This window comes from Hyaena hyaena, unplaced genomic scaffold, assembly GCF_003009895.1.
Source record: "Hyaena hyaena isolate Hyena2069 unplaced genomic scaffold, ASM300989v1 scaffold_697, whole genome shotgun sequence".
In the NCBI taxonomy this organism is placed as follows: Eukaryota; Metazoa; Chordata; class Mammalia; order Carnivora; family Hyaenidae; genus Hyaena; species Hyaena hyaena.
In genome coordinates this window covers 809,025-831,819 of record NW_024081329.1, presented here as the reverse complement: position 1 = coordinate 831,819, position 22,795 = coordinate 809,025, and the positions used below count along the sequence as shown (strand labels likewise).

The window sequence follows — 22,795 nt, the reverse complement described above, 5'->3', positions numbered from 1 at the left end:
TCTCTTTTTCCTATAAAGCCTCTGCCACTATCATTTCATACTGTTTTGTAAGCTATTTGCTTTTGAGAAGTTTCTCCTTAAATCATAGAATGGCAATATATTTTGTCACCAAATATAAAATGGACTAAAACAATGGCGGGCTCATTATCCCAAGATTATGGGATTCTATGGTTTGTGTCAACCTTTATAAAAATTTTTTTCCTGTTCTGTTGAAAAGAAACTGGGTCTTGAAATACAAAATAAAAACAAAGACAAATTGCCAATCTCATTATTAGAATACTTTGCTTAAAATCGACACATGGATGCACACATTTCGATAAAGCTAAAATGAATGAAAGAAATATGCATCTCATTAGACTATAAATCTTAGGCTAGCTGGTTAAGCGATGCCTGGAGTAGGCCTGAGCAGACAGACTGCACTAGGAATGTGAGCTGCCACTTTCAAGGTCAGTGTATTGCTGGAGAAAAAGAGGAACGGGGACTAGACCACATTAACATGCCGCCAAGCTCACTGTCTTACCAGGATTCAGTTGTTTTTTCTTGAATACAGGCACACCTTGTTTTACTGTGTTTTATCATGTTTTGTTTTGTAGATGCTGCATTTTTTTTAACAAATTGAAGGTTTGTGGCAACCCGCTGCTAAGCAAGTTTATCAGTGTCATTTTCAGTGGCATTTGTTACTTTGTGTATCTTTGTCAAATTTTTGTAGTTCTTGGGGTGCCTGGGTGACTCAGTTAAGCATCTGGATCTCAATTTTGGCTCAGGTTGTGATCTCATGGTCACAGGATTGAGCCTCACACTGGGCTCCCCACTGAGCATGAAACCTGCTTAAAATTCTCTCTCTCTCTCTCTCTCTGTGAGTCATGATTCCACAGTTTGTGGTTTTGAGCCCCACATCAGGCTCTATACCTATAGCTCAGAGCCTGAGCCTACTTCAGATACTGTCTGTCTATCTGTCTGTCTCTCTTGCTGCCCCTCCTCTGCTCATATACACACGCTCTCTCTCTCTCTCAAAAGTAAACATTAAAAAAATTGGTAGTTCTTGCAATATTTCAATCTTTTTAACTATTATGTTTGTTATAGTGATCTGTGATAAATGACCTTTGATGTTACTATTGTAATTGTTTTAGGGCATCATGAACTATCTCCATGTAACACGGGGAACTCAGTCAATAAACATATGTGTTCTGACTGCTCCATTGACCAGGACTGTTCCCCCATCTCTCTCCATTGTCTCAAGCCTTTCTTGACCCTGAAACACAATAATCTTGAATTTAGGACAATTAATAACCCTACAGTGATGTCTAAGACTTTAAGTGAAAGGAAGAGCCACACATCTTTCACTTTAAATCAAAAGCCAAAAATAATTAAGCTTAGTGAGGAAGGTGCATCAAAACTGGGATAGGCTGAAATCTCTTCCTTCTTTGCCAAACAGCCAACTTGTGAATGCAAAGGAAAAGTTCTTGGAGGAAACTAAAAGTGCCACTCCAATGAACACACCAATTATAAGAAAGTGGAACCGTCTTATTGCTGATATGGAGAAAGTTGTAATGGGCTGAACAAAAGATCAAATCAGCCAAAACATTCTCTTAAGCCAAATATTTATCCACAGCAAGGCCCAGGCTCTTTTCAATCCTATGAAGTGAGAAAGGTGAGGAACTTACAGAAGAAAAGTCTGAAGGTAGTTCAGACTGGCTCTTGAGGTTTAAGGAAGAAAGCCATCTCCATAATATCAAAGTGCAAGGTAGAACAGCAGTTGCTGATGTAGAAGGCACAGCAAGTATCCAGAAGACCCAGATGAGATCATTAATGAAGGTGCCTACACTGAATAACAGATTTTCAGTGGAGATAAAACAGTCTTATATTGGAAGAAGATGCCATCTAGGACTTTTATAGCTAAAGAGGAGAAGTCAATGCCTGTCTTCAAAGTTTTAAAGGACAGGCTGACCCCCTTTTAGAGGCTAATGTAGCTGGTGGCTTTAAGCTGAAGCTCGTTTACCTTTGTTACTATCCTACGGCCCTTCAGAATATCACTAAATCTACTCTGCCGGAGCTTGATCAATGGAATAACAAAGGTTGGATGACAGCACGTCTGTTTACAACATGGTGTACTGAATATTTACACTCACTGTTGGGGCCTCCTTCTCAGGAAAAGATATTTCTTTCAAAATATTAACTGCTCATTGACAATGCATCTGGTCACCCAAGAGCTCTGACATTATGACATTAATGTTAGCATGCCTGCTAACACAACATCCATTCTGCAGCCCATGGGTCAGGGAGTAATTTTGACTTTGAAGTCTTATTATTTATGAAACCACATTTCATAAGGCTATAGTTGCCATACATAGTGATTCCACTGATTGATCTGGGCATAGTAATTGATTAAAAAATTTTAATGTTTATTTAATATTGAGACAGAGAGAAACAGAGCATGAGTGGGGGAGGGGCAGAGAGAGAGGGAGACACAGAATCGGAAGCAGGCACCAGGCTCTGAGCTGTTAGCACGGAGCCCAGGGTGGGGCTTGAACCCACAAACCATGAGAGCATGACCTGAGCTAAAGTCAGACACTTAACCAACTGAGCCACTCAGGTACCCCTGGGCAGAGTAATTGAAAATCTCCTGGAAAGGACTGACCGTTCTGGATGCCATTACGAACATATGTGATTTATGGAAAGAGGTAAATTACCATCTTATAACCTTTCTTCTTGGTAATTACAGAAGATATTCATTGTAAAATGTTATTTTGTGCAAATAATGAGGTATGCTTTACAGTGAGGGAATTTTAGTTAATAATTATAAAAAATGATCAATTCAATAAATTATTACCTAAAAGATTTAGGTATATATAGCAGTATGACATAGGTCTGCTTGTTTAAATGATCTCTGATGCACTGAGTAAATCATCACATAATTTTATACCTAGCTGAGTATCACTAATTAACAGCAAGACCACTGGTTTTCAGTAAACACATGCTTCTCCCTTCCCATGCTTTTCAGTAAACATATCAACTAAAGCCAAATTTCAGTGCATTTTTTAAAAATAAATAATCCTCATCATAATCATAATAGAGAATACAGACATTTATGTTATAGATGCCTCGAGGAGATGAGAAGGTTACTCCTTACAAAAAGTGAACTAGGAGATACATAATTGTAATTTCAACTCTAGATGATTACTGAGATTAAACCAAAGCCATTGGGCTTAATACAATTCCTAACTTATTTGATTCCCAGACCTTTTAATCATAAAAATGGTTTAGAGTTTATGACGTACAATGGCATAAATAAATGGCACATATTGAAGGGGTAAGGTTTAATACGTTGTGTCATATGCATCCACCCATAAAACCATCACTACCATCAACAGAATGAAAATACCCATCACCCCAAAGGTCCATCATTGCTGTTTTATAATTTCTTTCTGTTGCCACTCAATCCTCCCATTTCCTAGGCAACTGCTGATTTGCTTTCTGATTTTGTACCTTAATTTGCAATGACTAAAGTATTATATATATATAGAAGCATGAAACATATTCTGTATTTTTTAGGGGCAGGGGAAGGGTGCCTGGTTACTTTCACTGAGGAAGATAATTCTGAGATTCACCTATGCTGTAGCATGTATCAAGAGTGTGCTTTTTACTGCTGAGTAACATTTCATTGTATAAATATGACACTGTGTGTCCATTGGACACTGTGTGTCCCAGTTTATATTAATATATAAAGCAGCTATGAACAGTTGTGAACAAGTCTTTGCATGAACACATGCTTTCATTTCCTAGGAGCTGACTGGCTGGATCATATGGTAGGTGTAGATTTAACTCTTTAGTAACTGTCAGACTATCTTCCAAAGTGGTTGTGCCATTCTGTATTCCCATCAGAAGTGTGTAACAATTCTAATTCTTTCTTGCCAGTATTTAGTGTGAGCAGTTACAATTAGCCATACTAGTATATATGTGGTGGTATTTCATTGTTTTTTAATCTGCATGTTCTTTAAGGTTGAATATTTTTTCATGCACTTATTTGATATTCAGATACTTCTCCGGTGAAGTGTCTGCTCAAATCTTGGCACATTTCTTTCATTGAGTTGTTTCATTTCTAAATATTCAATTTTCAGTTGTTAAAAAATATATTCTGGATTTAAGTCCTTTATTTGATATGGTTTGCAAATATTTTCTCCCAGTCTGTGCCTTTTATTTTTCCTTGAGTTTCTTTTGAAAAGAGAAAGCTTTAAATGTTGAGGAAGTCTCAGATTTAATCGCACTTCTTCCTTAAAGATATTCCCAAATATCTTTACATTGAGATCTCTACCAGAATCACAATTTAAGGTACCATTGTAGGAGGTAAGGATATAACAATAATACCTTTATCTTTAGGAGTTTACAGTTGAGTTTGGGCTGGGAGAGGGAGGAAGAGTTAATACAGAATACCATGAGATGTGATAAATGCAATAAGAAAGAAATGCTTAAAGTCTCATAGAAACCTGTTGTTTAGGTGTAAAAATAAAAACCTACAATGTCTAAACATAAACAGTGAAGGATTTTTTACTTAATCTTGAAATGAAAAAAAATTTAAGTACCAAACAAATACTATGATCCATAAAAGTTTCTTTTCAACTTAGGCAACATAGAAATACAAAGAGTAAATTTCCTTCATATGTTGAGTACATAGTACTTATAAATAAATAATATAGGAAGAAAATAGAAACATATTCAAAATTTAAAGACAGGCATATAAAAGTATATGCTGATGTTACTTAAAGATGCTCAACTTCACACATATTAGATGCATCTTAAATGCCAAGCACATACATTTTTCCAATTATTCCAATAGTAAAAACCAAAAGCCAGAGGGTGTTAAATAAATAAGGGAGGCTGAGTTGATTCCAATATGTAGAAATACAAACTAGAGTTAGTATCAGGAAGAACAGAATTAATACACATATGAATTCAAAACAAAACAAAACAAATGCAATTCCTTGTTACAGGAATTGAATAGGGAACTTCATCAACAAAATGAGTGGAAATTGAAATGAGAGGTTTCTCTAGGGAAAGGCATAAGACTTAAGCACAAAGGCTTGAGAATGAAATCCTCACAGTGGGAAGGAGCCTGGGCTGCAATACTTCTCAGAGGCAAATACCTTTATCAGATTCTTGTGCTCCTTCTCAAGATTTTTTTATTCCCACATAGGAATATGTATATGTATCATTCCAACCCCTTTATTAAAACACAATGGCTTCCTGTATTTCTTCTTCTTCACTTTGCTATTGCCACGTCATAAAATTTTTTGGATAACCTTCTATTCAAGTATCAATAGAATTGCTTTATCCTTTTAAAGGCTGCCTGTATTCCACTGACTGGATATCGAGGTCGTTTCAGATCCTTTGCTGGTGTGGATTTACTTCTATTTACCTTGCTCATAGGTTACTTTGTTCCTTTAATCTGAAGACTCATAGGAACTCTTAGCCATCATCTCTCTTCATACACTGCCTCTCACAGTCCTTCTGAAGATTTTTTTTGAGCTTCTCATTCTAAAGTTTATTTCTTACATTAACGTTTGTGTTTTTCACTCCTTTTTGTGTATACTGACATTTTCAGATATATTATTTTCAATTGTTTTTTATCGTCATCTTCTATTATTTAATTGGTTAATTGATTTTAATTTTAAATACACTCTTTTTAAAAAAAATGTTTGAACGCCTATTTGATTCTTTTGCAAATCCACATTTTTTAACACCATATCCTGTTCTTGACTTATAAGTACCATTTCTTTATTTTAAAAGGACATGATAATTAAAAATAATTTTGGATTTTTTAAATCTCTAAATTATGCTTTCCCCTTTTATGGCCCATTTTCTCAATAATTTACAATTTTGGATTCAAATTTCTTTAATGAGAGTGGTTTTACTGAAAGTCTTGTGGGTTCTGGACTGTGGGAGTGTCCCTACAGAAGTAAGCTCTAACACTGGCCCTGTTGGATGGTACTGATATCTTCTGCTCCCCTTTCTCCAGGTGGGTTAGCTGTTACACATAGATAGCACAATTTAGAAAACAGAATCCCACAGGAAGCAGAAGACTTCTGTTCCAGTGGATGACATTTTTTTTTTCTTAAAGACCTAGATATGCATCAGGGATATGAGGGTGCTTGAATTTCATTGTTTAACACTGGACTATTTTAATATATCTGTAAATTATTTAATCAAAAGCATATGGATAAATATATATATTTAAATCTAATCTAAGCTTCAGAGAATGTTAGATGAAAATTAAGTTAGAAAAGAATTTAAGATTAAAGCAACACAGTGTGGCTTAGTCCAAGATAATGGTTCTGTTTGAATACTAACTCTGGAGGAAAAATTAGATTATATGTGTTTTCAAATTTTTATTCATCATAAACAGGCTCACATTTTATTAAAGAGAGAATGTACCTGGGTCTCCTAATGCATTGCTATTGCATTATGCAGGTGAGTTTTCCTATGGTGTGGATATATGAATATTGAACTATAAATGAATCCTATTTTCTGGAAGTCTTCATTTCCATGATGGAAAATAGTAAGGGGAAAATCTATTAACTTTTGCTTTCAGTTTTTAGAATGCCAAGAATTTTAAAAATGTGAGATGTAAGAGATTTGAAATAAAATCTTGGTATAATAATATTAAAAGGCTAGCAAATAAAATGCTATGAATACTAATACTTACCTACATTTATTATATATATATGTGTCAGAATATTAAACAGTTTTTATTATTTATTCTATATGTAAGTTTTTACAAATTCTTATTTACTTTACCATTATTCAAATTCTAGATAAATGCAGAGTTGGCAAAAAATGCCACAGGTCATTGAAGGGAAAATGTAATGGCTGTTAAATGTAGTTGTCCTCATAAATAAGAATAGCAGTGGGGTTATCAGGGTTATGAAATATTTATAGTAATATAAATTACACTAACTATTAATAGTTTATCTGTTGAGGTTAGAAAGGGGAAGGAAGGATGGTAACACAGATCTAGAGTCATCCTTAAAGAAATATTCATCATTTATATTTTTGGCAAGAATTCTCCAAATGAATAGATCTACATTTTATATATCTGTCTATAAAATGACTACATTTACTGATGGACATTGCAACTTTCCCCGATGGCTGATTCTCCTTTCTACTTGAATAATTTCTCGTTAACGAATTTTTCCTCCAATACAGCCCTCTGAAATCGTTCAACTGTATTTCCTAAGTAATGTCCTACCAGCAGCAGAAGCACCTGGGAAGGGAGGCGAGCTACAGAGGGAGAGTCGGTGAGACTCAGCTCTAGTGAGTCTGTAGCTCTGGGCTAGAGCCCTATTCTCTGCACCCCAAACAATGGCCTCAGACATACCCACCGCTTGGGATGGAATGTGGTGAGACACATGACATGTACATCTTTCCAGCATCTGGCTCTACCTAAATCATCAGCATGGCTCAGCCGTGACAGCCTGAGGCTGGGAAGCAGGGTATGCGTAGGGCTGGGAAGACACAGCTCGGAGCACTGAGGACACACTGAGCTCTCCAGAATTGTTTTCATTAACAGTTCAATCACATATAACCTTGCAGGCTAGAATGGGCTAGTGGCATCATTAATAATATAATTTATACAGGAACATAAATTTTATGTCCTAAAAAACAAATTTAAAATTTTAACACATTAATGATAATAATGGCATATACTGAGAATTTACATTTGTTATTTTAATCTTCAAAAATATGAGGGCACCCAGGTTTAGGTAAGAAAAGTAACTTTGTTTTTATAAGTTGAATATTTAAAATTTTTACTATTGAAATTAACTTCTGATTGGCCTACCATTTATAAATAGATAACATATACATAGATATACCTATATATAGATATATGCACATATAGACATATAGATAACAAATATATATATTTGAGAGAGAGAACATGCTAGCAGAGGGGAGTGGCAAAGGGAAAGAGAGAATTTGCAATATGCTCCATGCTCTGCATTGAGCTCCATGAGGAGTTCCATCCCACAACCTTGGAATCCTGACTTGAGCAGAAATCAAGAGTGAGTCGCGCTCAATCGACTGAGTTACCCAGGTGCCTCTAGATGTTTAGATTTTGATCGAAGGTTGCACATTGACACTGATATCAAGAGTACGAAAGTCACGGCTGGTCTCTGCTGCTCTACCATCACAAAACCCTGATGCATGAGACCAAAACTGAGCCTACACTGAATTCTCTCATTGAAATGAATGTTTTTATGATGTTGATGAAGGCAATGCAAAAGTTAAGTTCAGCTTAATAAAATTATAGCTGGAATTAGTTATTATTTTCTACAATCAACTATATTATGTGATAATCAATTATTAGTCCATTAAATTGAATAAATTCCTGGCTGGATTAATCAGACATTATTATCATCCTATGCATTGATTTAGACTCATGTAAAACACACATTAGCCAATTTTGAAAATTCCTTCTAACTTTTTTTAAACATAGGTCTCCCTAGTTTAGATACAGTCAAACTTAAGATAGTTTAAATACAGTCAAACTTAAGATAGTTTGACTGTAAACAGCTCCCCTAGTTCTTTAACATTATATTCAAATAAATATATGTATTTTGTCAAATATAGCTTTGACTGAGTTTACTTAGATTAAATAATTTTTATAACTGTTTTTAATATGATTAGAGAAATAGATATATGACATAATATGAAAAAAAATCTAATATATTATGTATGCTCCTAAAGAGCAAATTAGAGTGCCTATTATTTCCACATAAAAATTAAATTCAATCAAGATTATTTTCTATAATAGATAACTGAAAGTAATATGTGATTTGTCTCTTGAAGTATGTTTTCACCTTACCTGCTGGTTTACAGGAAAGTTTCTGTTGATTTTTTTAATCTGCAATGATAAATAAATAAAAGTGAGAACAATCAACAAAGTTACACAAGAGCCCCCAAATTTTATGAGAATCTATTTTTAGTGAGTTAATATATACTGCTATTTTAAATTGACATACTAAAATCATTGCATGTCAAACATCAATTGCAAATTTTAAAAACTTTTGGCTACCAAAAAGATTCCAAATTTGATATATACACATTTCCAAAAATATTTTCTTTCATTTTTATTTTTTACAAATAGTTTATTGTCAAGTTAGTTTCCATATAACACCCAGTGCTCATCCCCACAAGTGCCCTCCTCCATGCCCATCTCCCCCCTCACCCCCCACACCCATCAGTCCTCAGTTTGTTCTCAGTATTCAAGAGTCTTTTATGGTTTGCCTCTCTCCCTCTCCCCCACTATTATTTTCAACTAATGATTTTCTCATTTATGAGAAACAAAAAGCCTGGGTGTTCCATACCATGTTAAATGACAATCTATCAAGAATATAGAACAACTTTTTGTAATTTAATTTTTCACTTTACTTTTTTTTACATTTACTTTAAGATAATTTCATGACTGACATTTCATAACATTTTAAAATAAATCTTCAGAGAAAGAATTTTATCTGTATTAAGTCATATTGATGAACTTTAAACTCCAATTGTAAATGAATATCAGAGTTTAGACAAATGACCTTATAACACAAAGTCTTTTGTTCAACAAAAGTTTACTAATAAAAACCAATTTTTATTTTTCATTGGCTTTATGGAGAAACTTAAAGAATACTAACTTTTTATAGTATAATCTCACATCAAGCTAAACACAGACTTTTCACTTAGAAATTGTTTTACTCATTTATTTGATTTTTCTCTGTTAGTTTTTAGTTCCCTTTGTCCTGTTGATAATTGTGTACTAACAGGAAATGCAATCGATACTAATCACAAAGTTGGAAAGTCATCAATTGGCTTATGTACAGAATTACTGGCAACATATGTATCAGTTAACATATACGAGAAGAGAAAATTTTGGAAGATTTATATGATTTCAACAGGGACACATACAAAAAAAATAGATCTTTCTTACATTACTACCGTTATTTTTAAATAGCTTTTGTCTCGGTGAGGAATCAGCTAAAGAAGTCTCTAAAACTACCGGTGTCTTTAGCTAAAATCAGGATAGTTTGGAGACACAAAGAGGAAAAAAAACAAACAACAGTTTCCTAAGCATCTTTTATTAATCAATAAAAAACCCATATGGAAAACCTGGCAGAACAATGCGTTTCGCTAGTTCTTACGGATTGTTATAAAAAATTGTAAAATGATACCAATAGTTTGTATGGACCTTTGTCCTCTGGCACAAAGTATCTAGTTTTGGAAATTTTGATGTTTTAACCTGAAAGAAAAATCCGAATAATCTAAGTAAACGTAACGATGCTCAGGCCACTGTGATGTACGGATGTAAATGTGCACATGAACATATATGTAAGATTCGATAAACGCAGTGGGAAGGGTGGAGACGGTCATTTAGTGTTTTCTAAAATCCTTTCAATAATCTACCAGTGTGAGTCACAGTGCTGCAAGTCCTGGAACACGAAAATGAAAGACATTCTCTTCAGAGGCAATAGCATAATGATGCTCGTTTACAGAGTCTGAAACGGCCAAGTTGCTGCAGTGTGAACGGATTTAAGTTCAGTGCAGGAGCTGCAGTGTAGACGCATAATAACTTTATCACGCTGTGCGGTCATAGAGACCTCCCTCTGAATTCAGCTGTACCTGTTACTGAATATCATTCAGGCAAGTTATTAACTACCCTATGTCTAATTTCCACCCTAAGTCAAAAGTCTTTAACTACATTAGCCACATATATTTGTTGGAAAAGTAAATGAAGTCACAAATGCCGTGAAGTTAGAGCGCAATATGTGACGATTATTAATATAATAATATTAGTATAATATTATATAATGATATATTTTATTATATATAATAAATATAATATTAATATAATAATAAAAATAATATATAAAATTAATATAAAAGAAGTCTGGATTTCCTTTGAAGACAATGAGGTTGTTTTAAAGAGGCTAAGCAATGATGGCTTTTTTCTCCTATACTTTGTAAATCCCCTTCTGTTTTCTTGTCAACTCTAGATTAATCCCTATACACCCAGTCATCAAGTGAGTGGCAAACATGTATGAACCAGCCTGGGGTCCAGAGCATAGGTTGCCAGCTGTTTACCTCCAGAACCTCAATCACTTGCAGGCATGCCCCAAGTTAGAAGGGTGAAAATCAGTTAAAGTTTCTTCAGATGTGAAAATCTTTCTTATTTGGAAACAGTATGCCTACTTTACCTAGGAATATTTTAGGAAACTTAATCTATAAATGAATATTCAGTGTGGAAAATGCTAGAAGTACTTTCTTTTAAATGACTCACTTAGTAGTCATAAGAAATTGTATCAATAAAACAGCTTAATAAAAGAAACATAATGGAAACATTAACAATAATTTAAATTTACTTTTAAAAATAAAGCTTTATGTCATACAATTGAAATAATGTTTAACTTATTAAAAGTAATAAAATATCAGGTGATAATATATTCTTTTTAAAGTTTATTTATTTATTTTGGGAGAGAGAGAGAGAGAGAGCCATGAGCAGAGGAAGGGGCAGAGAGAGAGAGAGAGAGAGGAAGAGAATCCCAAGCACCTTGTCAACGCAGAGCCCAATGCAGGGCTCGATCCCATAAACTATGAGCTCATGACCTGAACCAAAACCAAAAGTTGATTAACCAACCTACTGAGTAACCCAAGTGCCACTAAATAATACATTCTTAATGAAATGTATTCATTGAGCAAAGTTTTAAAAATTGTCTACTTTTGGGGAACATGGGTGGCTCAGTCAGTTAAGCGTTAGACTTTGGCTCAGGTCATGATCTCACAGTTCCTGGGTTCAAGTCTTGCTGACAGCTCAGAGGCTGAAGTCTGCTTTGAATTCTGTCTCCCTCTCTCTCTGCCCCTCCCCTGCTTGTACTCTGTGTGTCTCTCTCTCAAAAATAAACATAAACGATTATTTAAAAATTGTCTATTTTTGGCGACAATATTAATTCTTTTTTTTAACATTTTAGACTTTATTTATTTTTTATTTTTTACAAATATTTTATTGTCAAATTAGTTTCCACATAACACCCAGTGCTCATCCCCACAAGTGTCCTCCTCCATGCCCATCCCTCCCTCCCTCACACATCCATCAGTCCTCAGTTTTTGTCACCATTCAAGAGTCTCTCATGGTTTGCCTCTCTCCCTTTCCTCCACCATTTCCCCCTTCTTCTCCCCCTTGTTCCTCCGTCAAGTTCCTCCTAATCCTCCTATACGTGCAAACATATGATATTTGTCCTTCTCTGCCTGACTTATTTCGCTCAGCATAACACCCTCAAGGTCCATCCATGTTGCTACACATGGCCAGATTTCATTGTTTCTCATTGCCATGTAGTATTCCATGGTCTAGATAAACCACATCTTCTTGATCCATTCGTCCGTTGATGGACACTTAGGCTCTTTCCATGTTTTCGCTGCAACAATATTAATTCTAAGTAATGGAAATCCTAAATTCTCTGCATTATTTTTAAGACTGCTCTTCAAATAAGGAAAATTAAAATCTGTCGAAAAGATTTTTAATGTTAAACTTCTTAGAAACCAATGTTAATTATGTGTTATCAGAACCAGTTGTTTGTGTTATGAGAAGCCAAAAAATTAATATAATCTTGAACAAAATAGACTCAGTGTGAACATGAAGGCTCAAAGCGAGGAAAAGATATAATTGCATTCCCATCAAACTAGCTGCTTATGGAGTGGGATTACCTAAATTATTAATCCTGAGGCTGTAAAGGAAGCAGAGAGTGATTTTGACTAGGACTGCCTAAAAGTCATTCAATAAGAGTAGCAAGTGACATAGACAACTACCAGGGAAAGTGCATTTGGGTGAAGGAAATCCACATTAAGGCTTTTAATCCAAAAGAGAAAGGTAAACCTGTAAAAACTGAACGTTTAACATCATGTTGATTTAAGCTAAGAATGTAGAATACAATTAATGTCTACTTGAAAGAATAAGAGAATACAATTTGCATTGTGTATTTTTTTCAGGAACCCCTCATATCTTAACAAAAAAAAGGAAGTATACTTGAATCAATACTCATAATGTAAAGAAATGATTGAGATAAAGGAAGTAAGGAAGGGAGGGAGAAAGAAGGGGAAGAAGGGAGGGACAGGGGAGGGAGGGACAGAGGAAGGAAGGGAGGGATGGAGGAAGGGAAGGAAGAATAGGTAAATCTGCCAGGCAGAAGATTCCTAATAATTTATGTAGATATTCTATCTTGAAGGATGAGTATAGAATTAGAATTTATGTTGCTTCCTTAAGGAAAAATGTTTATTTCAAAGACAAAATTTTTATAAATCACTTTTAATCATATACCTTTTTACAAATCTGATGGAACTTATATGACCTCTTCCAGAGGATTTATAGATTCTTTAAAACTTTATAGAGACTTCTAGAAAAAAAGAGAAATTAATGAGATGGCTCAAGAGATAGAGTTGACTTGACTTTCTTGCATCAGGTAGTGAAGCATGATTGTCCTAATAGAGAGGATGACGACAGCGAAATGAGCTGGGACTGACAGTGACATGTCCACAGCAGGGTTCTTGCATCTCCAACAACCAGATCCACCATGAAAACTTTCTGAATCCTCTAGTGCAACCAACCAGTGACTTTCTCTTCAGTACTCCCTGTGGGTCTAGTTTTTTCATTGTTGTTGTTGCATGTGCTTACTGACCTCTCCATCATGTAACCCTCCATTGAGGGGCCTTTATCCTCCCCCAACAATGTGGCGGGGGGTGGGGGTGGGCAGGCAGTGCCACTCTTCCCTGGAAGTGTGTCCACATTACCTACCAAGTATTGTCAATCACAGTTAGCTATCGAGTGGGACATATTGCATGTCGCTCCTACCTTCTCAAACTTATTGATAATCCTATATTTCAATCAAAAGAATGCCAAGTGCTCCTTCTGTTGTTGCTGGTACTCTGAAGCTCATCACTAGGGCTCTGTGTGAGGCTTCCACTTCAGATGTGAAAATCTATAATTGGCTCAGCTATCCTCATTCTTCCTTAACTAGGATCTGATTTAATCTTCTTAGTATAATCTTGTAATTACAATTATTACAGAATTTGTAATTTATTGAAGGAACTCCTTTTTTCCACTTTGTTAATGATTTCCACATAAGTAAAATTAACAGAAAGGCAAAAATAATGGAAATCACTACATTAATATATATTTTGGGCTAATGAGAGCCATTGGTTTTAGGAACTGACATTCTCTCCCTCTGACAAAATATAACGTGTTTTAATTTTATCAGAAGTTCTGGAAATATAGTTTTATGACATATCAATACATAAATTTTCATTTACTTTTAATTTCAAAGCAAGTGAGGGGCACCTGAAATCTTGCTCTGGGCTCAGGTCATGATCTCATGCTCCATGAGACTGAGCTCCGGGTCAGGCTCTGTGCTCCGACAGTGTGGAGCCTGTTTGGGATTCTCTCTCACACTCTCTCTCTCTCTGTCTCTCCCCAGCTCTTGCACATGCTTGCACTTATACACTCATGTTCTCTCTCTTTCAAAATAAATAAACTTAAAAAAATAAAGTTAAACAAAATTTCAAACACAGTGAGGACTACACACAAAAACTTATTCATAAGTCCGTTATGGTTTATGGAAACACATCTAAGGACGGTTATGTTAAGAAGAATAATACTTTAATTTTGTAAATAGCTATGCAAAACCATTTCTAATGTAATTCCAATCTTTATAAAAGTAATGGCAATGGAAATAGAATAAATAAAATAAGAAATAATGATATTGGGGCATCTGGATGGCTCAGTCGGTTAAACCTCTAACTCTTTATTTCAGCTTGGGTCATGATTTCATGGTTCGTGACTTTGAGCCATGCATAGTGCTATGCGCTGACAGTGTGGAGTCTGCCTGGGATTCTCTTTCTCTCCTTCTCTCTCTGCCTCTTCCTTGCTTGCACTTGCTCTTTCTCTTAAAATAAATATATAAGCTTAAAAAAAGAAAATAATGTTTTTACATATATAGATTCAGCATTTATTTCAAATTAACAAATATCAGGATTAAAACTTAAACATATGAAATCTGTTTAACAAAAGCATATAAAAGATTGTCCTTGACATTATTATTTAGCAGTGACATTAAAACTATAGCTCAGATAATATGGTGAAAAACAGAATGTAAAAGTATGACTATTAAAAAGGGCAGAAAACATATATCACTAGAGGAAGATAATCTACTATATGATAAATACTCAAGACAATTAGATAAAAAAATAACTAAGATTTTAAGGTATTTGAATACCAAATTATATATCCAAATCAAGTCTTCTTCAGTTTGATAAAAAAAGATACAGAAACAGAACAAAATACGTTTTGATCACCCTAAGAAGAATAAAATTAATAAAAATTAACCTAATGTAAAATATTAGAAAGGATTCATTCCTAATTGTTAAATTTTTTCCAGAGTAAAATTTTTGTGTGATATTATTTAAGTGCAACTACATTTGGACCTATATGAGCCCATCAAGGATTAATGGTCAAATACACCCAAGGGTATTTAAGGTTAATCGCAGAGGCTATGCAAACGCATTTTGAATTTTAAGTTTATGCAGAATTACAATAAATAAAACAGGGTTTTACTACTGCAAAACTAATTGAGCCAATGACTTTTAACAGAAAAGTAATTGAATAAATAAAAACTGAATAACAGTATACAATAAAAACAGAACATATAAAATGTAAATAAAAGTACAAATTAAAATATACTAACAAAAATAATTGAATCTAAAATACATATTGAGGTAATGATAAAGACTGTACTTTAAATTTCAGTAGAGAGCTACAGTGGCGCTAGTGGTTAATTACTTGAAAAACTGTCACCTACTAGCTCCCAATGCTGTCCATCTTTAGTGCAGAGATTACACAAGAAATAAACAGAAATCCTTAGGCTCCTAAGTAGGATGAGAAATCATGAAGCACAGCCACCTTCCTGCTGGTAGTGACTTGAAGGGACAGGAGAACAGAGGCATGCTGGCCTGTAGATGCTGGATTGGCACTGGAAGACAGTGAGAAGCACAATTTGCCCAGACAGAGAAAGAAGGAGAGCACTCACTTTTCTCACAGGGTTCACATTGGCAGCATTTGTAATCCCTGGGGCTTTGAACACAACATTGGTTTTCACCTCAAGATATTTGCTGAATTCTGAGTCATGACAGGACAAATGGTTAAAAACAGTAATCTGAAAATCATGCAAAAGTAGACAACAGTTTTGGAAATTTGCTGTGCTGAGAGGTAGCAAGGAGGAATAAGCCAGCAGAGGAGAGCTCCCAGGAATAGAGTGTGCTCTCAGCTCAAATGCCTAGAGGGCTATCTGCTGGAAAAGAAAAAAAAAAAAGAAGTAAACAGAATCCTATAAAACTTCAACCCAGACTTGATCCAGTTGATCGGATTAAGACATCAGCCTTGGTTTGTGAGACTAAAATTGTTCATATTCTTTGATTCTTTTTCTAGATACTTCCATTAAGATGTAATCAGCAATGTTTTAACTGATTAATATGCCAAAAAATCCATAGGGCACTATTATTTAATTATATATTTTGAATGATTCATATGTCCAGTAATAATCCATTTACTAATTTTATTATATTAGAAGTGGGTGATCTCAGAATATAATTACTGTCATGGGAAAATGCTCATGATTAAATCTTAATTGAACAAAGGATAATATCATCTTTAAAATTTTTTAATGTTTATTTATTTTTGAGAGAGAGAGACACAGAGTATGAATGGGGGGAGGGACAGAGGGAGAGGGAGATACAGAATCAGAAGCAGGCTCCAGGCTCCGAGCTGTCAACACAGAGCCTGATGCGGGGCTCGAACCCACAGACCACAAGATCATGACTGAGCTGAATTCAGATGCTTAACTGACTGAGCCCCTCATGCGCCCCTATGATAAAACCAGCTTAACAAGAGGATGGTAATTTTACTTTATATGTGTCAACAGATGTACACATATTTGAACATATGTGTAATACATACTACTAATAAAAACAATAGCAATATATGTATTGTGATTACAATAAGTTTTCATTTTATAATCTTCTGCACTTTAATAAAAATCTAAAATTAAAAGCAAATGAAAAGACATTTTGAAATACATATTTTTTTACCAACTCTAATACCCCAAATGGCAAATGGGGTTTTGTATTTGATTCTCTAGAAAACAATATACCCAAGAGATATAAAAGTCAAGTAATGTACGTATACTGCTAAAGAGAGACGATTTTGAATAGTTTTTTAAGGAGAAGAATTAAAAACCCAACATGAGAAGAATCTTCATGTTTTGGATGAAATGGAGTAGAAAAGAAAGTTATTTTCAAGATTTTATCATTAATTAGTAAAACTTTTACTCACTATATGTCACCCACATATTTTTATAAATATTAGATATTGTTAGAAAAATTATGCATTCTACTATCTCAAACATTTTCACCATTTATTCTGTCATTTTTATTTTATTCTATTACTAAAGGATTTTTTTCTTGTAGAGATCTCTGCTATTGATGAAGTCTTAAGTTTAAATAAATAAATACTTTGAATCTCTATTATATGCAAGAATACATTCCTATAGTATTACAAGTTTAATTTAAATTCAGTAGCTTTTCATTAAACATTTTTCATTAGAACTTTGAATTTTGAGACTCTACTTGAAAAAAAAAACTAGAAGGACAAATATAAAGTCATTGATTGCTTATATTACACAGGTATTTCAGTAGAATTCTTATACTAAAGAACTGAAAATAATCATGGTAAATCTATTACTTTAAAATTTACCCAGCATCAAAAGTGAACTTCTGCTAAAATAAATACTATGAACTGTACTTTAAGGAATAATATTCACTTTGAGTAAATGCTGGGGGAAATGATAAATATGTGTCCTTTTACTTTGACAATATTCCTTTGAATGTTAATGATGGAAACCCTTTAAAGGAAACTTAATTATTATGGCAGATCTGTTAAATTGAGATAAGGGTAATAAACAGCTGGTATTAATAGATATCTGTTTGGAACTAACTGATGACAAATAGAATTTGGTGTAACAGAAGTATCCATTTATTTTAAATATCACTCCTATTTTTTGAATCCCTAATTTTATATATTTATTTTTAATATCATTAAATGTATCTAGAAACTAAAGCAGTAATGTTGTCTTGTGACTATCTCCTTAGACCATATATATATATGTATATATATATATATACATACACTAGGATATTCAAATATTTCTTTAAAAAATTGCTCTCTTCCTACTTTAAATGTCTTTAATGATAGGGTTTTTTTTTTTTTCCCAATCAAATGTTTGAAGATTGGTGAAGACCTTACATTAAAAGGTTTTATCCAAATTCTATTAACCTGTTATTTTTTAAAGCTCACAACCAAGTCCATTTTGGTGGCTAAAGTGGTGTTTTCCCGTGATGGATGCTGTAGGACCCTGTGAACAAAGTATATTTTCCCATGAAAATCAGTATTGAAGATTTACCAGAGGAAATCATTCCTATGGAAGCAAAAAACAATTCTCCAATTACTTTAGAGATTTGTGGCCAATGTTATTTAACAGTTGTGTGAGGACTAAGAGAGATCTTGGTTCTATAGATATACATCCACCTGAAGACTAATGACATCAGTGTGTGGGCACAGAAGGCAATATATCTACTGTGCAGCTGTTGATAAAACCCTGCCTCTACCATGTAGAGGGAAGAATTACAAAATTAGTTTTGCCTCAGGAGCCCACATTTCAGCTCATAATTTTCATGCACTTTTTTCAGGATTTGGATTCTATGTCCTTGCTACCTTGGTTATTCCCCATTGCTATGGATATAACTTTAAACGTATGCCATGTTGCTTTTAAAAACATATCCTTTGGGTTGCCTGGGTTGCTAAGTTGGTTGGGTGTCTGACCAGCTCAGGTCATGATCTCACAATTTGTGGGTTCAAGCCCCGAGCCAGGCTCAGTGCTGACAGCTCCAAGCCTGGAGCCTGCTTTGGATTCTGTGCCTCCCTCTCTCTCTCCCCCTCCCCTGCTTGTGTTCTCTCTCTGTCTCTCTCAAAAATAAATAAATAAGAATAAACATTAAAAATAAAAATTAAAAGATTTATATCAGGCTGATTAGGCATTATACGTAAATGAGTTTTCTTAAATTTTATTTTTCTTGTACAATTTTTCAATTTTATTATCATCATATTTCAGATTAGCATATACATGACACATGCCCTATATATAACACACATAACTATTTCATTGATCTAATCTTAATATGAATTAAAAGCCTAAAAGCTGAAAGTATTCAAAAAACATTCGGCAATGGGGCGCCTGGGAGGCTTAGTCGGTTAAGCTTCCGACTTTCGCTTAGGTCATGATCTCACGGTTCGTAGGTTCGAGCCCCGTGTCGGGCTCTGTGCTGACAGCCAGCTCAGAGCCTGGAGCCTATTTCGGAGTCTGTATCTCCCTCTCTCAATGACCCTCCCCTGCTCACGCTGTCTCTCTCTCTCTCTCTCTCTCTCTCTCTTTCTCTCTCCTAGAAATAAATAAAACATTAAAAAAAAACTTCAAAAAACATTCGGCAAATAATTCTAAGTATTTTTTTGGAAGGGGGCACGTGGGTGGTTAAGTGTCTGAATTTGGCTCAGGTCATGATCTCATGGTTCATGGGCTTGAGCTCCTCATCAACCTGGCAGTGTGAAGCTTGCTTGGGATTCTCTCTCTCTCCCTGTCTCTCTGCCCCTCCTCAACTTACACTTTCTCTCTCTCTAAAAATAAATAAATAACTTGAAAAAAATTTTTTTAAAATTCTAAGGTTTGGGGATGAGTGTTACAACAGGTAATGTAAGATGCTATAAAAGTAAAAAAAAAAAAAGAGAGAGAGAGGAAAATGGGTTGTAGGGTAGGTGTGTCTGCACAGTATAGGAACTATTGGCTTCAGAAACTGATGAAATTTAGTTTTTAATATGTCAGGATTAATCATAGGTGAAAACATTATGTTTACCATTGCTAAATTATTAGCCAGGACTGTTAATGAAGTAAATGCATGGTGTTGAATCTCAATAGTTCGGACATAATTCTCAGAAATGTTTGTAGCCACCTCTGCACCCCGGTCAGATATCCTCAGCTTTTAAGCTGCATTTTGGAATGAGAGGTCTTCTAAGATGTATTCAATTGAGCAACTGCAAACTCAAAATGATTTCATGCATAATTTCCTAATGGCCCTTCATCCACCTTAGGGCCTAAGGGTACTAAACTCACTTCATTTACACCTTCTCTCCCATACTGCACTCCTCAGGTAAGAATGTATCCTCCATGGAATGCTTAGTATCCTTAATGAACAGTTAGGGGTAAAAGGCATTTCCTTAGTCTTGCTTCCCTAGAAATAGCCTGAGGAAGTCATATATGCTAAACCTTTACTGAGGGAGAACGTTTAACCCCAAGGAAGGAAGAGTGAAAGGTAAAAAGAAGCAAGGCAGGACAGCAGAATGCAAATTCAAGGTGGCAAGTTGCCTGAGTCACTGAGCTGGCCTTGGCCTTGCTCCGAGAAACCTTGTTGGTGTTCAATCAAGTGTGATCCACCTGCAGAGCCTTATCAATGTCTGCATTTCCAAATAGTTCCTCTATTGAGGAAGTACAATCAAGTTGTAAGCTAGCTCCATCTTGGCCCTTGCCTCTTATTGGATAGTGTATGCGCCATGGGCACCAGTTGCTGCAGGTTCCTACTGAGTTACCATCAATGTAGGGGCAGCTGGTGGGCCCAGTGGGATCAGCTCCTGTCACATGGACATGTAGAAGGCCATCTTGAAGTCCAGCCCTAGGCATTGTGGGTGACTAAAAAGGGGTAAGTGTGTTAAGCTGAGGCCCCTTGGGAAGTTCCTATGGTTCTGAATCTATGAAAACATTAAGAACTGGGAATGCTATGGCCAGAAAGAAAGGCAAAAGAATGAGTCCTATAGGGTGATGGGGTTGGACTATGCAGGCAGAACCACGTGGATCAAGGGTGGCATATAATTGTGTCCAGTAACACTGCCCCGTTTTATTATGATTGTATTATTCAGCTAACACCAAAGCAGATGTTTGGGGTTGTGCAAATGAATATCAGCTAATATTCTCTAATATCAGAAATCTAAGAACTTTATTTAAGTTTTAGTTAGCAGTTTCTCAAGAAACAAAGTAGGCTATTTTATTGAAGTATCTCCTGACATCACATGCCAAACTAAAGTCTAGTTGTATAAAGCAAAAGTATGATTGTCAAAAATAGGCACACAGTGTAATGCCCAAACTTGCCCTTGGTTTTATTCTGAATTAAATTACTGACTCTGCAGTTGTGTGATTTCACTCTCTATGACCCATTTTCAATTGACACCTGTGTGTCTGACTTTCAGATTTTGGTGCATGAGGAAAAACAATGTAGGAAACAACAACGCGCTAACATGAAAAAGTACATCTAAGGGCTCAGAAATGTCAGCAGCTATAAAAAGGAAGAAAAAGTCGACTTAAGTGACATCCATGCCTGTCAGAACGACACTCTGTAACCCCTAATCATCGTCCTTCGTTCGTTGTCAGTAAATCTTCTTTGTGCTCAGCTTGATGTTGTCATGACTTTCAAGTCACCTACAAGCTTTGTCAAGTCTTTTCAGTGTGGCAGACACAATAGTTTTTCCTTTAGCTTTTCACAACCAACACTTTCAGGGAAAAAAAATATTCTAGTTTTTCAACTTGCATGTGTCTGCATTCAAATATTGCAGGTCTCTATGAATTAAACACATGACTCCCAAATGAATTTTGTTTTCATCTATGAAAGTAAATGTCTGAAATGTGAAAGATGAGTGAAATATCTGCTGAATCAATTCAGATAACCAATTAAAGGTGTGTGTGTGTGTGTGTGCGTGTGTGTGTGTGTGTGAGAGAGAGAGAGAGAGAGAGAGAGAGCGAGCTGAAAGACTAACTCACAAAAATCAGAGAGGGTATTGGTTATACACACATTTAACTTCACAATTACTATGTTTTAATATTAAAATTTTTAAATGTTTATTCAATTTTGAGAGACAGAAAGGTCCAGAGCATGAGTTGGGGAGGGGCAGAGTGAGGGAGACACAGAATCCAAAGCAGGCTCTAGACTGACCTGTCAGCACAGAGCCTGGCTCTGAGTTTGAACCCACGAGCCGTGAGATCATGACCTGAGCCGAAGTTGGATGCTCAACTGCCTGAGCCACCTAGGCGCTCCACTACATCTTTAATATTAAGTAATGTGGTAGATTATTGAGTTTGAACCCACGAGCCGTGAGATCATGACCTGAGCCGAAGTTGGATGCTCAACTGCCTGAGCCACCTAGGCGCTCCACTACATCTTTAATATTAAGTAATGTGGTAGATTATTGTTGGTTATCTGTCTCAAAAGCTGTTTACAATCTTCTTTTCTCAGTCATATCCCACTGTTAACACTACAAATGGTCGAGACTAACCACCTTCACATCCCTGCCCCAGCCCCCAGAATTGTCTTGGGACTGAGCTGAGGAATAGTCATGGGAATAAGAAGTGAGCAATAGTCCACTGAAGGGTTTCTGGGAAATTTTCTTTTAGCTTAATAAAAGGGGAGATATGTAACTGGTGCTACTTATCCTTCTTCCCTTTCTTTCCTGTTCCACACACTAAAGTGATGTTGAAGAACCGTTGAAGCCCTTGTGTGACCATGAGGTGCAAATAAAGTAAAAGTCAACACTCTAAAGGTAGTGGACGGTAATAATGTGTACAGCTAG

At 35.3% G+C, this 22,795-nt stretch overlaps 1 protein-coding gene across 2 annotated transcripts in view; it reads right to left on the bottom strand.

The window, feature by feature from the left end:
• SNTG1 (syntrophin gamma 1) overlaps positions 1-22,795 on the bottom strand; it is a 313,487-nt gene that overhangs the window by 138,408 nt on the left and 152,284 nt on the right. For both annotated transcript variants that reach the window (XM_039217478.1, XM_039217480.1), the window contains exon 11: positions 8,861-8,899. In XM_039217478.1, the coding sequence (XP_039073409.1) occupies positions 8,861-8,899 (39 nt within the window). The remainder of the gene's footprint in view (positions 1-8,860; positions 8,900-22,795) is intronic.